Source organism: Emydura macquarii, unplaced genomic scaffold (genome assembly GCF_026122565.2).
Source record: "Emydura macquarii macquarii isolate MOO-44397 ecotype Brisbane River unplaced genomic scaffold, CSIRO-AGI_Emac_v2 contig_1146, whole genome shotgun sequence".
NCBI classification, from domain to species: Eukaryota; Metazoa; Chordata; order Testudines; family Chelidae; genus Emydura; species Emydura macquarii.
In genome coordinates this window covers 21,033,045-21,052,755 of record NW_027131283.1, presented here as the reverse complement: position 1 = coordinate 21,052,755, position 19,711 = coordinate 21,033,045, and the positions used below count along the sequence as shown (strand labels likewise).

Genomic DNA, 19,711 nt, shown 5'->3' with positions numbered 1-19,711 from the left:
CCTCCTGGCACAGAGCTGAGGAGCGCGCTCCCCCCTGCCTGTTCATTTAGAACATGGCTGCTGTGTTGTCCGTAAGGACCCGAACCCCCTTGCCCTGCAGGAATCTGAGGAAGGTCTTGCAGGCCAACCGGACCGTTCTGAGCTCTCGAACGTTGATACGTAGAGCTCTCTCCGCCGGTGACCATAACCCCTGGGTGCTCAGGTCTCCGCTGATGTGGGCTCCCCATCCCACATCTGAGGCGTCCGTGATAAGGGTCACGGACGGAGTCAGGTCTCTGAACGGAACTCCCTTGAGCACCTCTCTCGGATTCCTCCACCAATTGAGGGAGGACAGCACCTGTGGGGGAACCGTGACCACCTTAGTCAGTGAATGTCTGGAGAGTGCATAGACTGAAGCTAGCCATGCTTGTAAGGGCCTTAGCTTAAGACGGGCCAGCCTTACCACATACGTGGAGGCTGCCATATGCCCCAACAGCTGCAGACAGCATCTGGTTGTCGTCATGGGAGATGTCTGTAAGTCCACGATAAGGGATCCCATTGCCTCAAAACGCGGCAGTGGTAGGAAGGCTCTGGCCTGTACGGCCTCCAGGGTGGCCCCTATAAAGTCTATGCGCTGCACCGGAGCGAGTGTGGACTTCTGCTCATTAATGAGCAGCCCCGGTCTGGTGCGTGTGGCGCAAACCAGCTCCAGGCTGTTCTGCACATGCTCCTGTGATCTACCTTTGATGAGCCAGTCATCCAAATAGGGGAAGATTTGTACCCCCTTATGGCGCAAGTGGGCCGCCACTACCGCCATATACTGAGTGAAGACTCTCGGGGCTGAGGACAGGCCAAATGGGAGTGCCGCAAATTGGTAGTGGCCTCCCTGTATCCTGAACCTCAAGAACCTCCTATGTCTGGGTAAAATGGAGATATGGAAATAGGCATCCTTTAAATCGAGGGCAACGTACCAGTCCCCTGGGTCTAGGGCAGGAATTATGGAAGAAAGGGAAACCATACGGAACCTAGTACGTCTGATATATTTGTTCAGACGACGGAGGTCCAGGATCGGTCTCAGTCCCCCCTTGGCCTTGGGGATCAGGAAGTATCTAGAATAAAACCCTTTTCCCCTTTCTGTCTGTGGAACCTCCTCTACCGTGCCAAGCCCCAGAAGTGAGTGGACCTCCTGTAGCAGGAGCTGTTCGTGCGCGGGGTCCCCCATATGGGACTGGGTGGGAGGTGTCTCTGGAGTAGAAGTCGTAAGCTGTAGGGCATATCCCTTGAGGACGACTCCCAGGGCCCAACGGTCCATAGTGATTGCTTCCCAAGCATGATAGTATGGCCGAAGCCTGTTCGCAAAGGGTTGGGTAGGGCCCACGGGGAAGGAAAAAGCACCACCCTCATAATCGCTGTCAAAAGCGTTTATTACCATTTGCGCCGCTGGTTTTTCTACCCTGCTGCACCCTCACCGAGGAGCCCTGTCGGTCCTGGCGGTTAGGCCCTCGAAAGTGGTCCCGCCCCCTCCTTTGCTGAGCGGGTCTAGGGGCTGGTCTGGGCGGGGGAGGTGGCTGCCGCTGAGGTTGTGGGCGAGACTGGCGTCTTGCTGCTTGAGGGGTGTACAGCCCTAAGGACCTCAGGGTGGACCTCGAATCCTTAAGGGCATGCAGCTTCTTGTCCGTCCTCTCTGAAAAGAGGGTGGACCCCTCAAAGGGGAGGTCCTGAATGGCTTGCTGGACCTCCACTGCTAGCCCAGATGCCTGTAGCCAAGAACAGCGGCGCATGACGATGGCCAAAGCCATCGTCCTGCTGGCGGTATCGGCCGCATCACTGGCCGCCTGCAACGCTGCCTGGGCCACAGCCTCTCCCTCCTGTGCCACCATGGCCAGGTCGGCCGCCTGATCCGGGGGAAGGGCGGCAATCAACCGCTGCAGCGAGGCCCATAAATTTTGGTTGTATTTGCCCAAGAGGGCCTGATGGTTAGTCACCCTCAATTGTAATGCCGCCGTAGAGTAGACTTTGCGGCCAAACAAATCTAACTTCCTCCCCTCCTTATCTTTAGGGGTACTCCCCTGGCCACCTTGGTGATCCCTCTGATTCGCCGCATCGACAGCTAGGGTTCCTGGAGCAGGGTGACTATAGAGGAACTCGAAGTTTTCCTTGGGTACATAATATTTCCTCTCTGTTCCCTTGGATGTTGCGGGAACAGAGGAAGGAGTTTGCCATAGGGCCTTGGCAATACTCAAGACCCTGTCATAAACAGGGAGGGCCACCCGTGAAGGGCCTGAGGACCCTGAAGGGCCAAACAATGGATCGTCCTCCTTGGACATCTCCTTAAGTGGTAGCCCTAAATTATTAGCCACCCGCTTAAGGAGTTCTTGGTGCACCCTAAAATCAAAAAGGGGCGTCTTATGGTCCCTGGAAGTCCCTTCATCAGGGGATGAAGAGGAGGACAGGGGGAGGGGCCCTGTGGAGGGACCTTCCTCTGGGTCTGATTCCCTATCAGAGGGAATGTGTGGTGGCAGCTGTGAAGGGGGAGGTGGAGGCTGCACCACACCAGAGTGGAGCGAATTAGCTCCCTGACTCGGCTGAGCTGCCCACGGACCCCAGTACGGCCAGTACATGGCACAGGTAACTGCAGGGCATCCCCCTGATGACCTCAGCGCCCTGAGCCCGAAGACCGTCTCTTACGACGCCTTTGCAGGGAGTGGCTCCGGGAAGAGGAGGAAGAGTGGCGTTGGTGCCTACAATGCCTCCTGGAGGAAGACCGACTAGACGAACTAGTGGATCTTCTCTGTCTGCGGCCTGACCGCTTGTACCTACGTTTCCTGCCACGAGAGCGGGAGCGGCGGCTTCTGCGGCTACGTGTTGAAGACGCCGACCGTGGACATTGCGCTGCTCCCAGCGCGAAGCTCAGTGCCGAAGCCATCGGGGCAAGCGGTGCGTGCGTCGGTGCCGACAAGCTCGGTGCCGCATACAACGGTGCCGACAAGCTCGGTGCTGGTGCCGTCGGTGCCGGTAGGGTCGGTGCCAGAAGCCCTGGAGTCGTCGACATCTGGGTCATCAGCGGTCGGGACACCAGAGGAGTCAGAGGCATGGATGGCATCGATTACATCAGGGAAGCCTGCTGCCCTGTTGGATCTGGCAGCGTTGACAGCCCTGGTGCCGGCGCCCTTACGGTAGCCGTAATGGACGGTGCCGATGTAGTCAGTGCCGTCTTAGGGGGAGTCTCCCGAGCATCGCTACGGCGCGACGTTCCATGCTCAGGAGAGCTCGAGCCCGACCCCGGGGTGCTGGAGTCGGCGCTAACACCCCTGCGCCGGCTCTTCGGGCCTCTGGACCACCCACGGTGTGTAGGCGCTCGACGACCTAGAGTCGGAGCTCGGAGGGGATGTGCTCTCCACCCTCCGTGACCGTCTGGGTGAGGGTTGAGAACATTGGTCCCTCCACCCACCAGGGCTACCCAGCGCGGGTTTGCCCCAAGACGCAAGTCCCGCGCCTCTCGGCCGAGGGGGGGACGGAGGCGTGGGCAAGGCCATGAGGGCCCTTGCCGCAGCGAACGCCTCCGGCTTCGACGGCCCTTGTAGGGGCGCTCCCCCATCCTTCAGAGTCAGGGGAGGCTCCCTATGAGGAGACACTGGGAGGGACCTCCACGGCATGTGGCTGGGGTGTCTCCTGCTCCTCTCCTTGCTTCGATGGTCGGGAGGAGTCTCTGGAGGCGGCACTGGTTGTTTTGACTTTCTTCGGCACCGGAGCCGGTGCCGGCGGTGCGCTCTGCACCGAGCGTACACTTGGTGCTGGTGATCGGGACGGCTCGGATGCCGGTCGGAGCGCAGCCTCCATGAGGAGCTCCTTCAACCTCGCATCCCGTTCTTTCTGGGTGCGGGGCTTGAAGGATGCTGCTCTCCGAGGCAACAGAGGCAACGATCATGGGAGTTGCTGACAGGAAACTGCCTGGCGCAGAGGGAACAGCTCTTGAAGCCTGTGGAGCCTGGCATGGCTCCACTCAAAAGCCCCTAAGGGCCCTTGAACTCAAGTCAGTGGCTTCAACTAATTGTCCTGTTCTTTGAATAACAATAGTTTTTCAACAACTGATCTCTAATCTGGAAGCTCTAATAGATGAAAAGGCTAGGGACTGCTGCTTGCAACGGCAAGTGGCAGAAGTTCCAGCAACTGTCAGAGGCGGAAAGAAGGAACTGGGGACCCGCGGGGCCAGCAGCGCCCTTTATACCGCGACATGAGCGCGGCACTCCAGGGAGCGCCTGAGCTGGCCCTGCGGAGCTTGCTAGGGAAAAAGGTTCCGGGAATCTGTGCACGGGGTGCGCGCACACCTAAATTGGAATGCATATGAGCAATCACTTGAAGAGAGAATCAATGTTGATACATGCAAAGTAATCCATATTGGAAAACTTAATCCCCACTATACATACAAAAATGATGGGTTCTAAATTAGCTGTGATCACTTGAGAGATTTTGACGTCATTGTGCATAGTTCTCTGAAAATATCCGCTAAAAAAAAAAGCTTACAGAATGTTAGGAACCATTAGGAAAGGATAGATAATAAGACAGTAAATATTATAATGCAACTATATAAATGCATGGTATGCCCACACCTTGAATACTGCATATAGTTCTGGTCGCCCCATCTCAAGAAAGATATCAGAATTGGAAAAGATCTAGAAAAAGACAACAAAAATGATTAGGGATATGGAATAGTTTCCGTTTGAGGAGAGATTAAAAAGACTGGGACTATTCATCTTGTAAAAGAGATGACTAAGGGGGGATATGATAGAGGTCTTATAAAATCATGAATGGCATGGAGAACCTGAATAGGAAAGTGTTATGCACCCCTTCACATAACACAAGAACTAAGGGTCACCCAATGAATTAAATAGACAGCAGGTTTAAAACCAACAAAAGGAAGTATTTTTTCACACAGCACACAGTCAACCTGTGGAACTCATTGCCTGGAGATGTGAAGTCAATAGTACAACTGGATTCAAAAAAGAATTATCTCATTTCATGGAAGATAGACCCATCAATGACTGGTAGCTTAGCTGGTCAGGGATGCAACCCCTGCTCTGGGTGTCCTTAGCCTCTGATTGCCAGAAGCTGGGACTGGATGACGGGGGATGGATCACTTGATGATTGTCCGTTCTGTTCATTTCCTCTGATGCATCTGCCATTGGCCACTGTCTGAAGACAGAATACTGGGCTAGATGGACCATTTGTCTGACCCAGTGTGGCCATTCTTATATTCTTATGGAAATATGTTTGGACTCTGAATCTGCAAAGACTTATGCACATCAGAAGTCCCACAGAACTCATGGCATACTTGAAATTAAACATGTGGAAGTCTTTTCCGGGTCTAGGCTTTTGTTTCTTTACTGATTTTTTCCCCCTGAAACAGTGGCTTATTCACACCTTCTGATTGGAGCCTAATGTTAATCACTAAAATAACTAATATTATTATCCATATATGTTGCTTTGTGCCAAAATCTATTTTGTGCATGTTCAGTTGCTGGAAAAATTTGGTTACATTCTCCTAGCACCTGAACCTGAGGCTCAGTGTATAAAACATTTAACTATTTTAACATCCAGATTGGTTGATTTTTATGACATGTTTTGAACATAGCTTTATTCTGAAGTAGAAACCAGCAGAAAGCAAAAAAATAATAGGTATCTGTAAAAGCCTAAAACACCAGTGATTTTTAATCAGTATGGCCATAACTTTCTTTCCTATACAAGCACTTGGCTTATTTTCCCCCCTTGCTTCGTTTCCCACAGGAGGGGAATAAAAAGTAACTATATGAGTATCTGATATTCTTTGATAGTTTCAACTCTTTCTTTTACAGAAAAAATATGAAACATGTTTTTGCAAGATGTGAGACAGTACAGTGGACAAACTCCTATATTTTGCCAGAGTTTCCTTATGATGTCCAGTGCATATTGGCAGAAAGGAAATGCCCTGACCACAGCATGAGAATAAGGATTATTGAATTTTTACAGGCAGACATGACAAAATACCTAGAAGGATCACTGTAAGTACAATAGTTTTGGAGTCACCGTTTTTTGAGGGATGCAACTGATTGCACAATGAACTTCCCAGATGATGATAAACCAGTGTCTGCAGTCTGTAAACTGAAACCATGGTTTAAATGGTTAAAGGCACTGATCCAAAGCCTAGTGAAGTCAGTGGAAAGACTCTATTGGTTTTAGTGATAGACTTTGGATCAAGCTCTTTTTGGATAATTTCTTTTTCCTTTAATTTGTAATGTAATGTAAAATATTTTGAAAACACTGTATCAATTGAACTTGATAACCTCTTAAAAAAACCCAAACCAGGCTCCAAATTGACAAAAAGTGTCTAAAATGCAGCTTGTTTCTATATTCTGTTTTTATCTTGTTTGAACAGATATCCAAACAGTCAGCAGTATAATGTTGTCGTCAATGCATTGCTTCAGGCATACCCCTTCCTTGATGACGATGGGAATGGCTTTGTAAGTATTCTAATTAGTGCAGTTCTCATCTTATTTTAAATCTCTACTAAAGATGAAACTTTTAAAATTGAATTTGTTTATAGGTAAACTAATTCCGAGAGAACTGATATCAGTTTGGTGTTTTTTATTTTGCTTAGTGATGCAGCTTCTATTTTAAATTGTGTGCCAAATAATGTGCTTAATTTAAGCACCAGCAATTGCACAGGATTAATTAAATTACATGCTGCTTATCAAAGCTGCTGTCAGATCATACATGCACAAGTTCTAGTGAAAAGTTACCTAGTTGTTGCTTACATTGACTTTCTGTGTAATATGCTTGGTTTTTAAAAAGCTATAATTGGATAAGTGTTAAACATTTGTTTGTTAAAAAATCATGATGATGATGATGATATTGTGCCAGGCCAGTGGGAAATTGTATTTGTATGGGGGAGAAGTAAACATTACAGTATGAATCAGCTGGTTTTTGCCTTACGCTCCCGGAATGCACTGTGATGATCATTATTATTCTTGTTTACTGTTACCTCTCTTTGTCAAGTAGTTGTTTTGTTTCTTTTTAAATATTGCAGGAATAGGTACATTTGGACAAAATAAAAAATAGCTCAGCTGACCACTGCTGGGGCTCTTTGTGTGGTTTATAGCAGGAAACAAAATGGAAGGAGGAGACGCTGTTAAGTTTGGATGCAATTTTTCATTTTCAAGGTTCAGAATATAGATCTACAATCTCTAAGGATAATGATCAGGCCTTTTGCCTTCATGTCGTTGCTTTGCCATGTGATGCAATTCCTGGTAAAAGCCTGTTGGGAGGTAGAAGGGGGGATTGCTGTAAGACAGTGGCTCCCAACCTTTTTGGCTTGAGGGCCACAGATAACATTTTTACAACCCTGAAGGGCCACCAGTCTCTGCCAGATCTCCCGTCCCCCTCGCTGCAGCAGGGAAACAGCATGCGTCCTCTAGCCCCGGGTGCTCCACCTGGGTCCCTAGGCAGTGGCTCCCTTCTGCAGCCAGTTGGAGGGAGATCAGTGCTCTCCTCCCTCTGGCTCCAGCAGGGACCCCAGCACCTAGGGACCCGGGCAGAGCACTTTGCCATGCTCCCTGCTACAGCCAGGGGCAGGGGAGCGCTGATCTCCCATCCCCTTGGCTGCAGCAAGGAGTCTGCACCAGTCTTGTAGCCCCACAACAACACGCTCTGCCTGGGTTCTTAGGCAGCAGCTCCCTTCTGCAGCCAGTGGGAGAGGAGTGACGGGCCACTTTGAAAGACTCTGTGGCCACTTTTGGCCCCCGGGCCACAGGTTGGGAACCACTGCTTTAAGAGATACATACATGTCCTGCACACAGTTATTGCAGAAAATAAAATCTAGGGAAAAGTGTGGTGACTGAGTGGTGGAGAATATCCCAATTGTTCTTTCAGCCTGGGCTTGTGGTAAGGAAGTACCAGATTGAAGTAAGCAAACTCCCTATCCAGGGAAGGAAAGGAGAGGTAGAACATCAGTGAGCTATAGTCTACCCTTATTTTTGCTCAAAATTCCTGTTGAGAGCCCCCAGTAGGACTTCCGTACCTGGCTCATTGGTACAATATGAACCGGTTTGTAAAGACTGACTAGATCCCAGTTGTGAGAATTTCTAAGGTCCTATCTACAGAACTTCACTTTAGGAAAAATTGTGGCTTTAAATGTGGCTCTTACGGCAGCTTTCTCTAACAAATGCAGACATGGCTGAACTGTGCTATGAATCATTTCATAAAACCATTCTTTGTCAAATCGTTTTTCCCTTTCTGCATTGGCTGGGGACGTTGCGTTAGCGCCCTGCTAGCAGGAACTGTATTTGGGGAATGGCACAATGCAAGCTTAAGTAAGCAGCTGAGTGGGGTAGAGGTTTCTGTTTCAGTTCTGACATTTCATTCAGTTACCGGGAAACCGTTGGAGGAAACAACAAAAGCATGCCAGGAAAAGGTTCAGCCTAAAGAGTCACAATATTGCCAATCTCAAAGTCAAAAGTTTTTGAGTGAGGCCCCCAAAATTGATTATTAAAAAAAAAAAAAAGTTCTTTTTATTTGCCTTCTGTTTTATGAGTCGATGGGTCACATTTTAATGCAACCTGAGGGCTAAAAGTTTACTATTTTTTATTTTTAAATGAAAGCCAAGATTGTTAAGTATGCTCATGACTCCGGCAGGTGGGACTTTAAGAAAAAATACCAGTTATTGCGAATATCATAATAAAATTGTAAGAATTTACAACACTGGATTCATAATACCTAAACAGAGGATACCCTTGTCTGATTCCTTCTGGATGGGATCGGGCTCAGCAGATCAGAAACGTGATGCTTCTCATGTCACCTCTTTAAAAAACATTGTGGGCAGCGTAAGGAAATAAAGGAGTTGCTGAAATCACCAGTACTGCTAATGCTGATGATTCGAATATCTCATGAACCATCTGAAACAATCTAGTAATTGGATTTTCAAATAAGTGAAACTTGTTTCTCCATCAATTTTGAATATGGGGAATACGCTTCTATTTTAGATTATCAGAAATTTGGGTAATTAGGGATTATTTACAATCTCTGAAAAGGCATTGAAAGAGTTTGTGCTAAACATAACAAAGAAAACAGCCCAAAGGTGAAGTGGAAATTTGAGTGCTGGAGAACTCTGCCAGCAAGAAGTAAATGTAAAAATGTTTGTAAAATGATATGTCCTGGCTAAGAGACAGATTATGAAAATAAAGCTGAATGTGTCAACATTTGAAATTTGGCACTGCTAAAAGGCATAGAAGTAGGGAGCTTATAGCAAGTTTCATTGACAGTTTGTCATGCTGTTAGGGGCTGGGTAAGGAGGACGGATGGAAAGGGTACACCAAATAGAGAACACAACCAGTAGGCCTCAGGGAATAATAGCACAAGTGCTAAGGTTGACAGATAAACAAATTGTTAGCCAGAAGACTAAAAGTCTTTGTAAGCATATCTGTCAAGGACTCTGACTTCATTTACCTAGATTTCTTGACTGAGTTGCAAGAAAAAAGTCTATTCAGTCTTTACAGAAAACTTCCTAAAAGTTACAGGAATTTGATTTTGGTCTCCTATATCCAGGGCCATGTGTAATTCCTGGCACAATGGACTCAGATTCTGTAGGAGGTATTTTTTTCCCCGCTGCAACATGAAATGCCCAATTTCTCTGCAATGTTAATTAGGTTAATTCCTCCTTCCTCCACCCCCAATATATTGCTAAATTGCAGCATATGGGCCCCAGCTCCTGGAGTTATGCAATGATATCAAACACTAAATTTTCTCATTAAAAATGGATATAAGTTTGAAAACATGACCCATATGTAACTGAAGCTACAGACTCGGGCAGATGTTGCTGAGAGCGTATTGCAATAGTTCTGGGAATAGTGAGCTGCCCCATTCATTTCAATGGAGTGTTAACTCCAGTATCTCCTGCTCTGGGATCTCCCTGCCAATACCATCCTAGTGGGGAACTCTCTGTGTAGCAGGAAAAGGGTGGGCCAAGCCTGGCCCACCCATGCAGATGAAACCCCAGATGCTAGAAGAAATAAGATCCCATGCCAGTGCCCCTGCCATTCTGGGAAGAGAGGGAGCTCCTTGATTTCATTACTCCAGGTGTGTGTGTGGGGCGCTATTGCCCAAGGGTGGTGCTGTGAGAATTTAGCCACAGGGGGGTCCTTTGGAAGTGTCAACATTTCAAAATTAGTTTCCATTCTGAATCGGAACAAGAAGTCAAAATACTGACCTTCCAAGAGTGAGGGTCAAATATATAAATGGTCAGTCTTGGTCTTTTGAACCAAATTTTAAAGCTTTCGTTAGAACCATTTAAATGTTCACTAAATACAAGTAATGGTGTGCGGGGCTCAGTATCGTGTTCTGGGGTGGCAGGGAGTCTCAACATTGTCGACACTACAGCTACCGCTGCTGAAGCAGTTTCAATGGAGCATTAGCGGGTCAGAATTTTTCCCGTGTTGGTGCAGCCTTTATCTAGATAATCTGGAAGGGGTCAAGATCACATTATAAATAGGTTTTAAACCTGTCATACTGGCTGCAGTTGAACGTTGGGGCTGAATTCCCCTTGGTATAAAGGAAGAGAGTGCTTGCAGAGTGTTCTCTGAGCACCCGTTTGCTTTGAAACAGTCTCCACCCTGGTTTGATAAAACAGCAGCCTGAATGTGGTGACCCTCAAGGCATTCTGCAAAGTGCGACTGGAGCTGTTGAGGGTGAAATTTCTGTCTGTTGGCAAAGTCCAGTGGAAGTTTTATGCTTTCTGTTCTGCTGACTAGTTCAAGTGTGGTAGGGAGGGGGAAAGAGAAGGGCTGCTGCTTGGGACAACTTGTTTTGTAACCACTCTGATTATGATATTTTAAGGGTATGTTATGGGTGCCTAGATCTTTGGATGGGAGCCCTTTGGTATAAAGTTTCTCTTAAACAACCTCAAAATAAAGTTATAGCCCCTAGGTTTAGGTACTTTTAAAAACTGAATTATAATGTTCTTTGGCCTAGCCACCGGTACTCACCAATCCAACATCTTAAGGAAATTCTGCCATAGACTATCCTGAAACCACTTAGGGTGTGTCTACAATAGGAAATTTCTTACCTGTTTTTTAAATCAGTGGTACTGCTACCAGACTGGCGCTGCCAACAGCATAACTTTTAATGTACACCTAGCCGCAGTATCTTTACCATGATGTCATCTAATCCTAAAAATTCTGTCCCCGGCATAAAGTAGTATAGATAAAGTCTTAATCATTAAATGCAGGGCAGGTAGGTTTGTAGATTGCCTATCTTCAACCATATTCGCATTTTAAATAGGTCTAAGTAGGCTTTCAAGTGAATATCTAACCAAATGAATGAGGTGGGGTGGATATTTAGTTCACATCTTTCCCGGTATTGCTTGGAGATGGCTTGCTGCATAATTATATGGTGAACATCCTTGCTGCGATGGGATAAATGATGGGAGGCCATATTTTGGTCTTCTGATATGTGCACATGGGAGTGGTCATTTGAAGTTTATTGCATAGAATCCAAGGCCAGAATCAAAAACTTGTATTTTGAGGAAGGCACGACATTTATCAGGACCCACCTCCCTTCTCTTCTAAAAGTATTAATTGCAGGATCAACTCTTTTTTTTTAAACCTGTGACTTTTTCCACTGTCCCTCTTAAGGAACCTATGTTATTTAAATTCTATAACTGTTGCTCTTACGTAATGTTACATACACATGCACAGTAGATATAGGACTTAAGCAGTAAATTGCATTTAGTAGTGAAGCTGAACCCTCTGTAAACATGGGAGATAGGGTTAGATTCACAAAGAGATGTAGGTGCAACTTTAGGCACATGTCAAAGGCACAGACCCACTCTGCAGCACCCCCTACTGGTCCCTGGTGGCTCTGCAGCACTTGTCCTGTGGTCTTCCAGGGGCACTTCCTGATAGCAGGGAGGCCGGCATCATGCAACAAAACCCGCTTCTTGGGACTGTTTTATTGATATATAATAAAGTAAAGCCACAGTCTCTTTTCCTCTCCTCTCAGCAGATCAAACATAGTCTCTTTGTCTGTGCAAATCCAGGTCTTCTCCCTTGAGTTCACCCTAGGTTATTCAACACAACTGCATACTCTTTGGCAACTTCCAAGCCCTCATCCCTTTAGGGTAATACAGGCTTTCCAGGACCCTTCTTCTAGGTTATTGTCTGTCCCAATTCCAGGCCAACTCCTCAGAGATCCTCTTCCAGAACACAGCTGCTGCTCTGCCAACCTGTCACTCATCCTAGCAGCAGCTGATGACCTCTGATCCCTGCACCTGCTTCTGAGCTCCCAGCACTATTTATTTCCCGCCCTGTTTCCTTCCCTACCGTGGAGGTTAATTACTACGATTAAACTCCCCCTTCTAGAAGGTCTCCTCCCCTTATAAATCTCCGGTGTCCTTCTAGGCTCAATCAGTTCACCGAACTGGAGTGTACTAAATGAGGGCTCTAGCTCACCCGTCATCTGGTGAAAGCAAATAAATCCCAGAATCCGGCACGACTGGCGTTCACAAAACCCCACTCAGGTGTCACCGAACCCTGAAGGTGCCTAAATACTGTGCCTAAATTTATGCAGTAAAAGTTCTCCCTGCGCCTATGTTTCTGCCTCTGGGCATGTGCACTGCTGCCTCCCTTTAGGCAGGTGGAGGAGACCTAAACTCCAGTGCAGTGCATGAACTGAGGGAAGATAGGCACTTCTTTGCCTAACTCACCTGCGGGACTTGATCCAGTAGGTGTGCTCAGAGCATGCTTACTGGATTGGGCCCTCATGTGAGCTCAGACAAAACAGCTGGAGTGGGGAGGAGGGCATAACTTTTATCCCAGTGTTATGGCACTCACTTGGGATGTAGGAGATTCCCAGGTAAAGTCCCCCATCCGCTGATGAGGAGAAGGGATTTGAGGAGGAACCTGCCACCTCTCAGGAGATGATGGAGCTCCTTCAATCTCTCTTGTTGAAGCAGTTCCACTTTGGATGGATGGAGTATATGGAGCAATGGGACTGGATCCCAGGTGAGTGCTCTATAGCCTAACACCAGGCTATAGAGTCATTTTCATGCTTGCACTTTCTCTGGCCCAGCTCCTCGTTAATTATTTGTCCACGGTGGAACAGCGTCAAGAGGGGAGAATGAAGGAACCTCCCACATCAGGCTATGAGTTAGCATGGTGTTTAGGGCACCCACTGTAGAGGTGGCAAATCCCCATTCAAATTCTCTCTCCCCCTCAAGTGCAGGGGGGATTTGAACTGGGGGGTCTCCCACAGCAAAGGTGAGTGCTCTAACCACTGGGTTAAAAGTTCTGAGGGAGACCCCCCCTTCTTGCAAAAACATACGCGCTGGACTCCAGGAGAGGGTTCACAGTTGAGAATCCCAAGCAGAGAGAGGCATTTCCCTCCAGCCTGGATTTACGCACTGAACTCCCTGAGCAGGGCCTGGAAGACACTCCTCTCCTCAGCATCTCCCATTGGTTAGCTTAGACTGCTTCCTACTTAGTGTGCTGGCTTTTGTGAATCCCATTCTTAGGCACCTGTCTCTCCCCTTTCATTGCATAGGAAGCTTGAGCGCCTAATTCAGGCTTTGTGAATCCTGGGGAAGTTCTATGCACCTAAAAATTAGGGATGGAATGCTCAGTGTCACAATGACTAAGTCCCTTCATGAATTTAGTCGGTAGAATCTGTAAATAAATATCCATTTAGTATTTCCAAAGGTTGCTAATGTTAACCTCTGAACCAAAATGCTGAACACCTAGTGTGGGGGTGGGAGGGCAGAAGCAGAAAGACAGTGATAACACTTTCCTTCATAGTAGGGCAGCATTCAAAATAGGATTTTTAATATAAAATTACTTGAGCACTTTTTGTATATGTTGTATTCTTATAGAGGATTTAAAGGTAAATTTAAAATGTAAAATTTAAATGTAATTTGGGGGGAGGAGGGGACTGAGGGAGCTCGTAAATGCCTACCTTCTGTGTAAGAATCCTCCCTCCAAATTCAGCATTACACAGCAGCACTAATGCAGTAAAACCCTGAATCTCACTGTTGCCATTTTTGATTATATAACTGTTGCATAAAAATAATTATTCTTTAGTAAATTGCTACATTTAATCTGCCCGTAATCCTCTCTCTCCCTACACAGAGTAATCCTTGTCCTCTTCTGAGGAGCACTGCAAATCTTGTTTTTTGTGGACTACCTGCTAAGTCCATTCAAGAATGGCAAGACAGACACCTCTGCTTGCCCCTCCAGGTCACATCTCCCTGCCACCACATGGGAAGCAGGATAATGTAATGTAATGGCAATCTCATCTCAACTGATGAAACTGTTTGTGTGTGAAGGGGTTTGCAGAAGCTTTTGAGAATCCTATTACAGAAATAGATTTAGCTAAACTCTTAGTTATTTCATCTTCCTCCCCTTACATGAATTAAGTGTTTTGAACTTTGAACTTGGAGAGAGATTTAAAGCTCTAAATAAACGGCTGCTGAAAAATCAGCTAAAAGATGTCTCCAAGACAAAGATGAGATTGTTAAAAGAAAAATCTGCAAAAAACCCCCCTAACTAAAATGATATTTAAAACTGGCAGAGTAATATGTGTTAAATATGTACCACAAATATTTTTTATGGCCAGGGTTCTAAAGACATCAAAGGATGCCGATAGACAACTAGAGGAATTTTCAAAAGCAGGTAGATGCCTACTTCTCTTGCAATTAATGAAGAGGTAGGTGCCTGGGCCATTTTGAAAATCCTACTAAATGCATAAATGCCTTTTTAAAAATCTGACCCTTAACCCTCAAAATGAGCTGTTAGCATATGGGGATATAGATATGCACAGGGCAAGAGCCTGAGGGAACAGGACTTCTATTCTTAACCCTGAAGTTCAAGTCAGTCAATATCTCACCAATAGGAGAGGTCAATTCCAAAGTCAGAGGCTTTTATATCTTGCAGTCTAGGTGAAGACTAGATGCTCTGATTGAATACCTTAAAGAAAAAAACACAACAATCCCCCAACCCCTTTTTAACAGAACTAAATGAATGTGAATATTTTAGCCACAAACCCCCACTTCCTTTCATTTTGTTACTGTTCACGGGTCATTCTGTGGCAGATGCTCTATAGAAGTTGCAACAGAATTTCCATTATAAATTGATTTTTGGCTCCCCCTTCCCCCTGGATAGGCTCACGACTGGGAATGCCAGTGTCGTGGCAGATTGTTACAATCCTCAAACCGGTTGTGAACTCTCTACTTAAATTTTGCCAACCAGATATAAAGTGTGACCTCCTCAGGCACTTCAACAGCCTTAACATGGGGACTCCAGTCTATCTTGCCACCCAGGCAAGCCTGCCTTTGTGATAGATGGTCCCTTACTTCAAAACTCACAACAATATTCACATTACTTCCACTCGGAACTGATCAGTCACTTACCCCAGGTCAATTGTACCTCAGATCTCACACCGAAGACAACATTTATAGCCAATCCTATCATAAATTAACTAAAGATTTAGTAACTGGGAAAAAGAAATAGTTATTTACAAGGTTAAAGCAGATAAACATACATATGCAAATGACTTACAGTCACAGATTTCAAAAAGTAATAGAAACTGCTGTAATGTGCAAGCTCTATATGTCTTTTAGGACTGACACAAGCTTAATATCTGGGGATTCCTTCTGTATGCGTGTAAGTCTTGCACTCTCCTTGAAGTTCAAGCAGCACAGGGATAACTATTTCTTCTTGACAGGGATTTTTATTCCCTTCCCCCAGAGCTCAAGCTGATGGGACTGAGTGTTTGTGCAAGTCTTCTCTTCTTTTGTCCACTATTGTTCCACAATGGCTTGTCTGATATCTATGGGCCTTCTTTTGTTGAGCAGGAGATGATAGCTCTTGTGGTAAACTAGCATTTCACACTTGGTAATGCTTCTCTCCTGACGGGGGGTGTTGCTCTTAAACTGTTAAACACTTAAATATTATCTTATAAAATGGGATACAGATACTATGAATAAGCTTAATGCATGCAACAACTCAAAAGCATTTCATAAAGTCCAAAGACTAAACACATCTCTATGACTCCAAAACCTACTTGAACAATTCTAGCATTCATCTCTGTGTTGGTATTGTTAAAATAGGTATTAGCTTCATAGAGATGTGTTTAGTGAGCTAACTGGGTTTCCAGCTATGCATTTCTCAGTGTTCAGTGAGGCTTAGGGGCCTTGGCATGAGCTGGCACCTGGTCTGCCAGCATCACACCTCTCCTTCCACAAACCAAAGAGATAATATTGGCCTGACAATAGAAAAATTAAGGTGAGGTCCAAGGTAGTTTCTCCTCCCTCCCTCCCTCGTCAACACCCCCTTCCCCCCCCAAATCTGAAGCGAATCAGACAAATGGTTCCTAGAAATAAAGGTCTTCACCAGAGCTGGGGAAGTTCTTTAGTGAGTTTCTTGTTTGCCATTTTTCAGGTGAGAAATACAACTTAGTTTACTGGACTCCCTTAGTTGAGATCCAGTGCCCAGCACCCGAATTAGTTATTTAGCCGTGGTCTGCGCTACAGAGTTAGGTTGACATAAGCCAGCTTTTGTCGATCTAACTCGTAAGCGACTACACTCAAATGTTGCTCCTGCCAATGTAACTTGCCCACTACACTGACTTAATAACTCCACCTCCGCGAGAGGTGCAGCACTTAGATTGATGTAGTTAGGTTGATGCAGTGTCAGTTTAGACACTGCGTTGTTTACGACAACTCTTGTTGCCTTTCAGAAGCCATCCCACAGTGCCCCACACTGACAATTAAATCGGTGCAAGCGCTCCTGGTGAGCGTGGTGTGGAGATGCAAAAGCGATTTAATTACTTGCGGAGGCTGTGTGTCAACATAATTCAGGTTGACATAATTTTGTAGTGTAGATATACCCTTAAAGGCTAAGTTCACAAGCTACTCTCTTTGTAAATGTAAGCTTCGTTGAGGAAATCTTGTCAACTGGAAAAAAATATCCTCCCATCAAAAGGCTGATGAAGTGCACCTCCTAAAGCTCATGAGGTTCTCCCCACCTGGAGTCCCGAGCCCCTAAAAAGTTGTGAACAAGAGGATATGCTTGTATGTCTGTGTCACTAGAGCTACCACCACCACACCTGAGGTGGCCCATAGGAAAAGGGGGAGTGACCTCTGACTCCTTCCTCCCACACTCAACTTCAGCCCTTGTCTTAACATCCTCCAGTGGTTCTCTGTGGATTGTAGCAGTAGGACCACAAGAGGTTTGTTGGGTGGAAAAGACAAGGAAGTGCTAGTGCTTGTCCTCTGTCTTTTCTGGAGCACTCTTCTCCCTACCTGCATGTCTCTGCTCTTGGCAGCCATCCCCCTTTAGCTGGTCTCTCTGGTAGGGCATTATGGGGAAATGGGTCTCTGGAAGAGATGTTGAATCATTGAGACCTAGCAGGCCTAGTCCAGTTGTGAGCTGAACTGTGGGAAAGGGGATAGAAGTTTATCAAATGCTTCAATCATCTGTAATAACTGAGGGCATGTGAGGGTAGAGGGCTGTTGGAGAGAAATGGAGACATAGGGGAATGGATGCCTTGCAGAGGGTTCTGGGTCAGGGGATAAGCATTTAGAAGCAGGTCAGGGTGTCTGAAGAAAGCAGGAAAGTATATAGCCTGTTAGTGTTTAGGTACCATATTACTTAGTTGGCTTTTCACTGTGTGCATCTGATGTGCTTGTGTGACCACACGGCTTTTCTCTGATGGGATCTACCATTAACCAAACACTGTAATATATTTACAAAACAAAGTTTGAAACTCATGTTCCACCAACAGCTTCTATCTCAACCTTAACTATGCTGTCTTAACCAGCTCCAGCATAATAAAGCAGCCTCCTGGAAGTTTTGCTGTGAGAGTACAGATCTGTGCTGCACTGCTGAGAAAATTGGCTTACACTGGAAAATTTCTATGTAGCACAAGAATATTATTCCAAGGGAACCAAATAGCTGTAATGTATGGAAAAGACACAGAGTTGTCTTCAAGTGCATCACTCCATCGAGCACCTAAAAATATTATTGGTGACCTCACTTCTCTGAGAAAACAGAATACTTTCCCACTGTAAACATGGAAGATGGAGAGAGAATATGAATAGTCACTTCAGAAAACACATTTCATCTTGTTGCCAGCAAAGACGCATCTACTGATGAAAATGTGAAACAAAATCTGATTTTTGTTAAAGATGCAAAGGGTATGATATTCTACTGTTTAATTATAGTCCACTTCACTTAAATGCATCATCCACTTATTCATATAGACTGTGGTCAAGTGATTGCTGAGTGCATAGCTATTGTGTGTTCAGGTTGCCCTAACCTATATACTATGCTTAGATGCCTGCATAGAAGCAGGAAAAGATGACAGTTAGGAAAAAAATTACTTCATTGGTGAAAAACTTACAAATATCTCAATTGGAGAAAGGAATGAAATAAAACATGGTACAAGGAAGCTCTTATGATATTTGGAATAAATCAGGAAACTCTCTTGTGGTATTTGGAAAATGCCAGAAACGAATGTAAAGCGATCTTAGTTGAAATTGGTGTTTAAGTTTGTATGGCCATGATGGGCTTGGGACTATTCAGGTAGGCAGAGGATATTATATTTCAGTAAAGTGTTTTAGAATTGTGATTTTATGTTTGGGCTCTATAGTTATGTTATAGTTTAGAAGCGTGTTAAAGAGACAGCTTGGATTGGAGGCAGTTTCAAAAATGAAATAAAAGTACATTCAGCAAAAGTCTTGTCAAAACAGAAAGGTTTTACTGACTCCCCTAGCTCTGGAAGATAGAGAAACATTCTGCTTCTCCCTCCCCCTTTCTCCATCCCCTGCAGATCCAGGGAACAGAGAGGCAGAAATCTGGGGCACTCTGCCTCCTCACCTCTGGGGAATGGGCAGCACCTCACTGGCTCCTAGATCTGTGGGTTTGGCAGAGCACCTGGGCTCTCTGGTAGCTGGGTTTGTGAAATTGGCAGGGCCTTTCCGGTGTGTAGTCAGCAAGCCAAAAAATTCCATCTCAGTTCTCCTGAAACGGAATATTTCTTTACATCTGTTTCCATGAAAAATTTTGCATTTTTGCTGTTTTGTCCCCTCTTTAAAAGATCAAACTTTTTCTCAAAAACAGAACATTTTCATGGGAAACAGTTCTCTTTTTTTCTGCCAGGTCTCATGAAAAGTAGGATTGGCTACCATCTTGGTCCTTAAATGCTCTCCCCTTCCGATGTCCGTGGCTTATAATTACTTTCCTATTTAAAAAGAAATAGTCTTTCTCTCTCCTGTACCTGGGTGAAAAGTCCCACACATGGGAGAAAATAATTGATTATATTTGCGGTGCTGTTAGGTGCTCAGAGGAAATAAACTGAAGAAGAAAAATTCTCCAGTCTTTGTGTTAGTAATCTTAGAGCTTGTCTACAGGAAGTTAGACTGCTGCAAGCTGGGGTGTGACTTTACTCCCCACTGTCCATGTGCACCCTGCTGCCACACAGCAACAGTTTGTTAGATTACTTCAATCTAGTCCTCTTTGAAACAGGACTGGCTAAAAGCACATGAACGAACTATCATCGCATGTCAGCAGGCTACACATGGACCGTTAATTGGCAACAGGCTCACAGAGAAGTCACACCCCCAGCTTGCTGCAGTCTAAGTGTTCATGTAGACAACCCCTTAAGTTTTCCTTGTAACTGTTGTATGCAATAGAACTGTGTGTGTTTCAAGGTG

At 45.6% G+C, this 19,711-nt stretch overlaps 1 protein-coding gene across 3 annotated transcripts in view; it reads left to right on the top strand.

Moving 5' to 3' along the window:
* The window catches only part of SAMD3 (sterile alpha motif domain containing 3), a 74,312-nt gene that overhangs the window by 39,161 nt on the left and 15,440 nt on the right, over nucleotides 1-19,711 (top strand). For all 3 annotated transcript variants that reach the window (XM_067546796.1, XM_067546794.1, XM_067546795.1), the window contains 2 exons: nucleotides 5,832-6,017; nucleotides 6,392-6,476. In XM_067546796.1, the coding sequence (XP_067402897.1) occupies nucleotides 5,832-6,017; nucleotides 6,392-6,476 (271 nt within the window). The remainder of the gene's footprint in view (nucleotides 1-5,831; nucleotides 6,018-6,391; nucleotides 6,477-19,711) is intronic.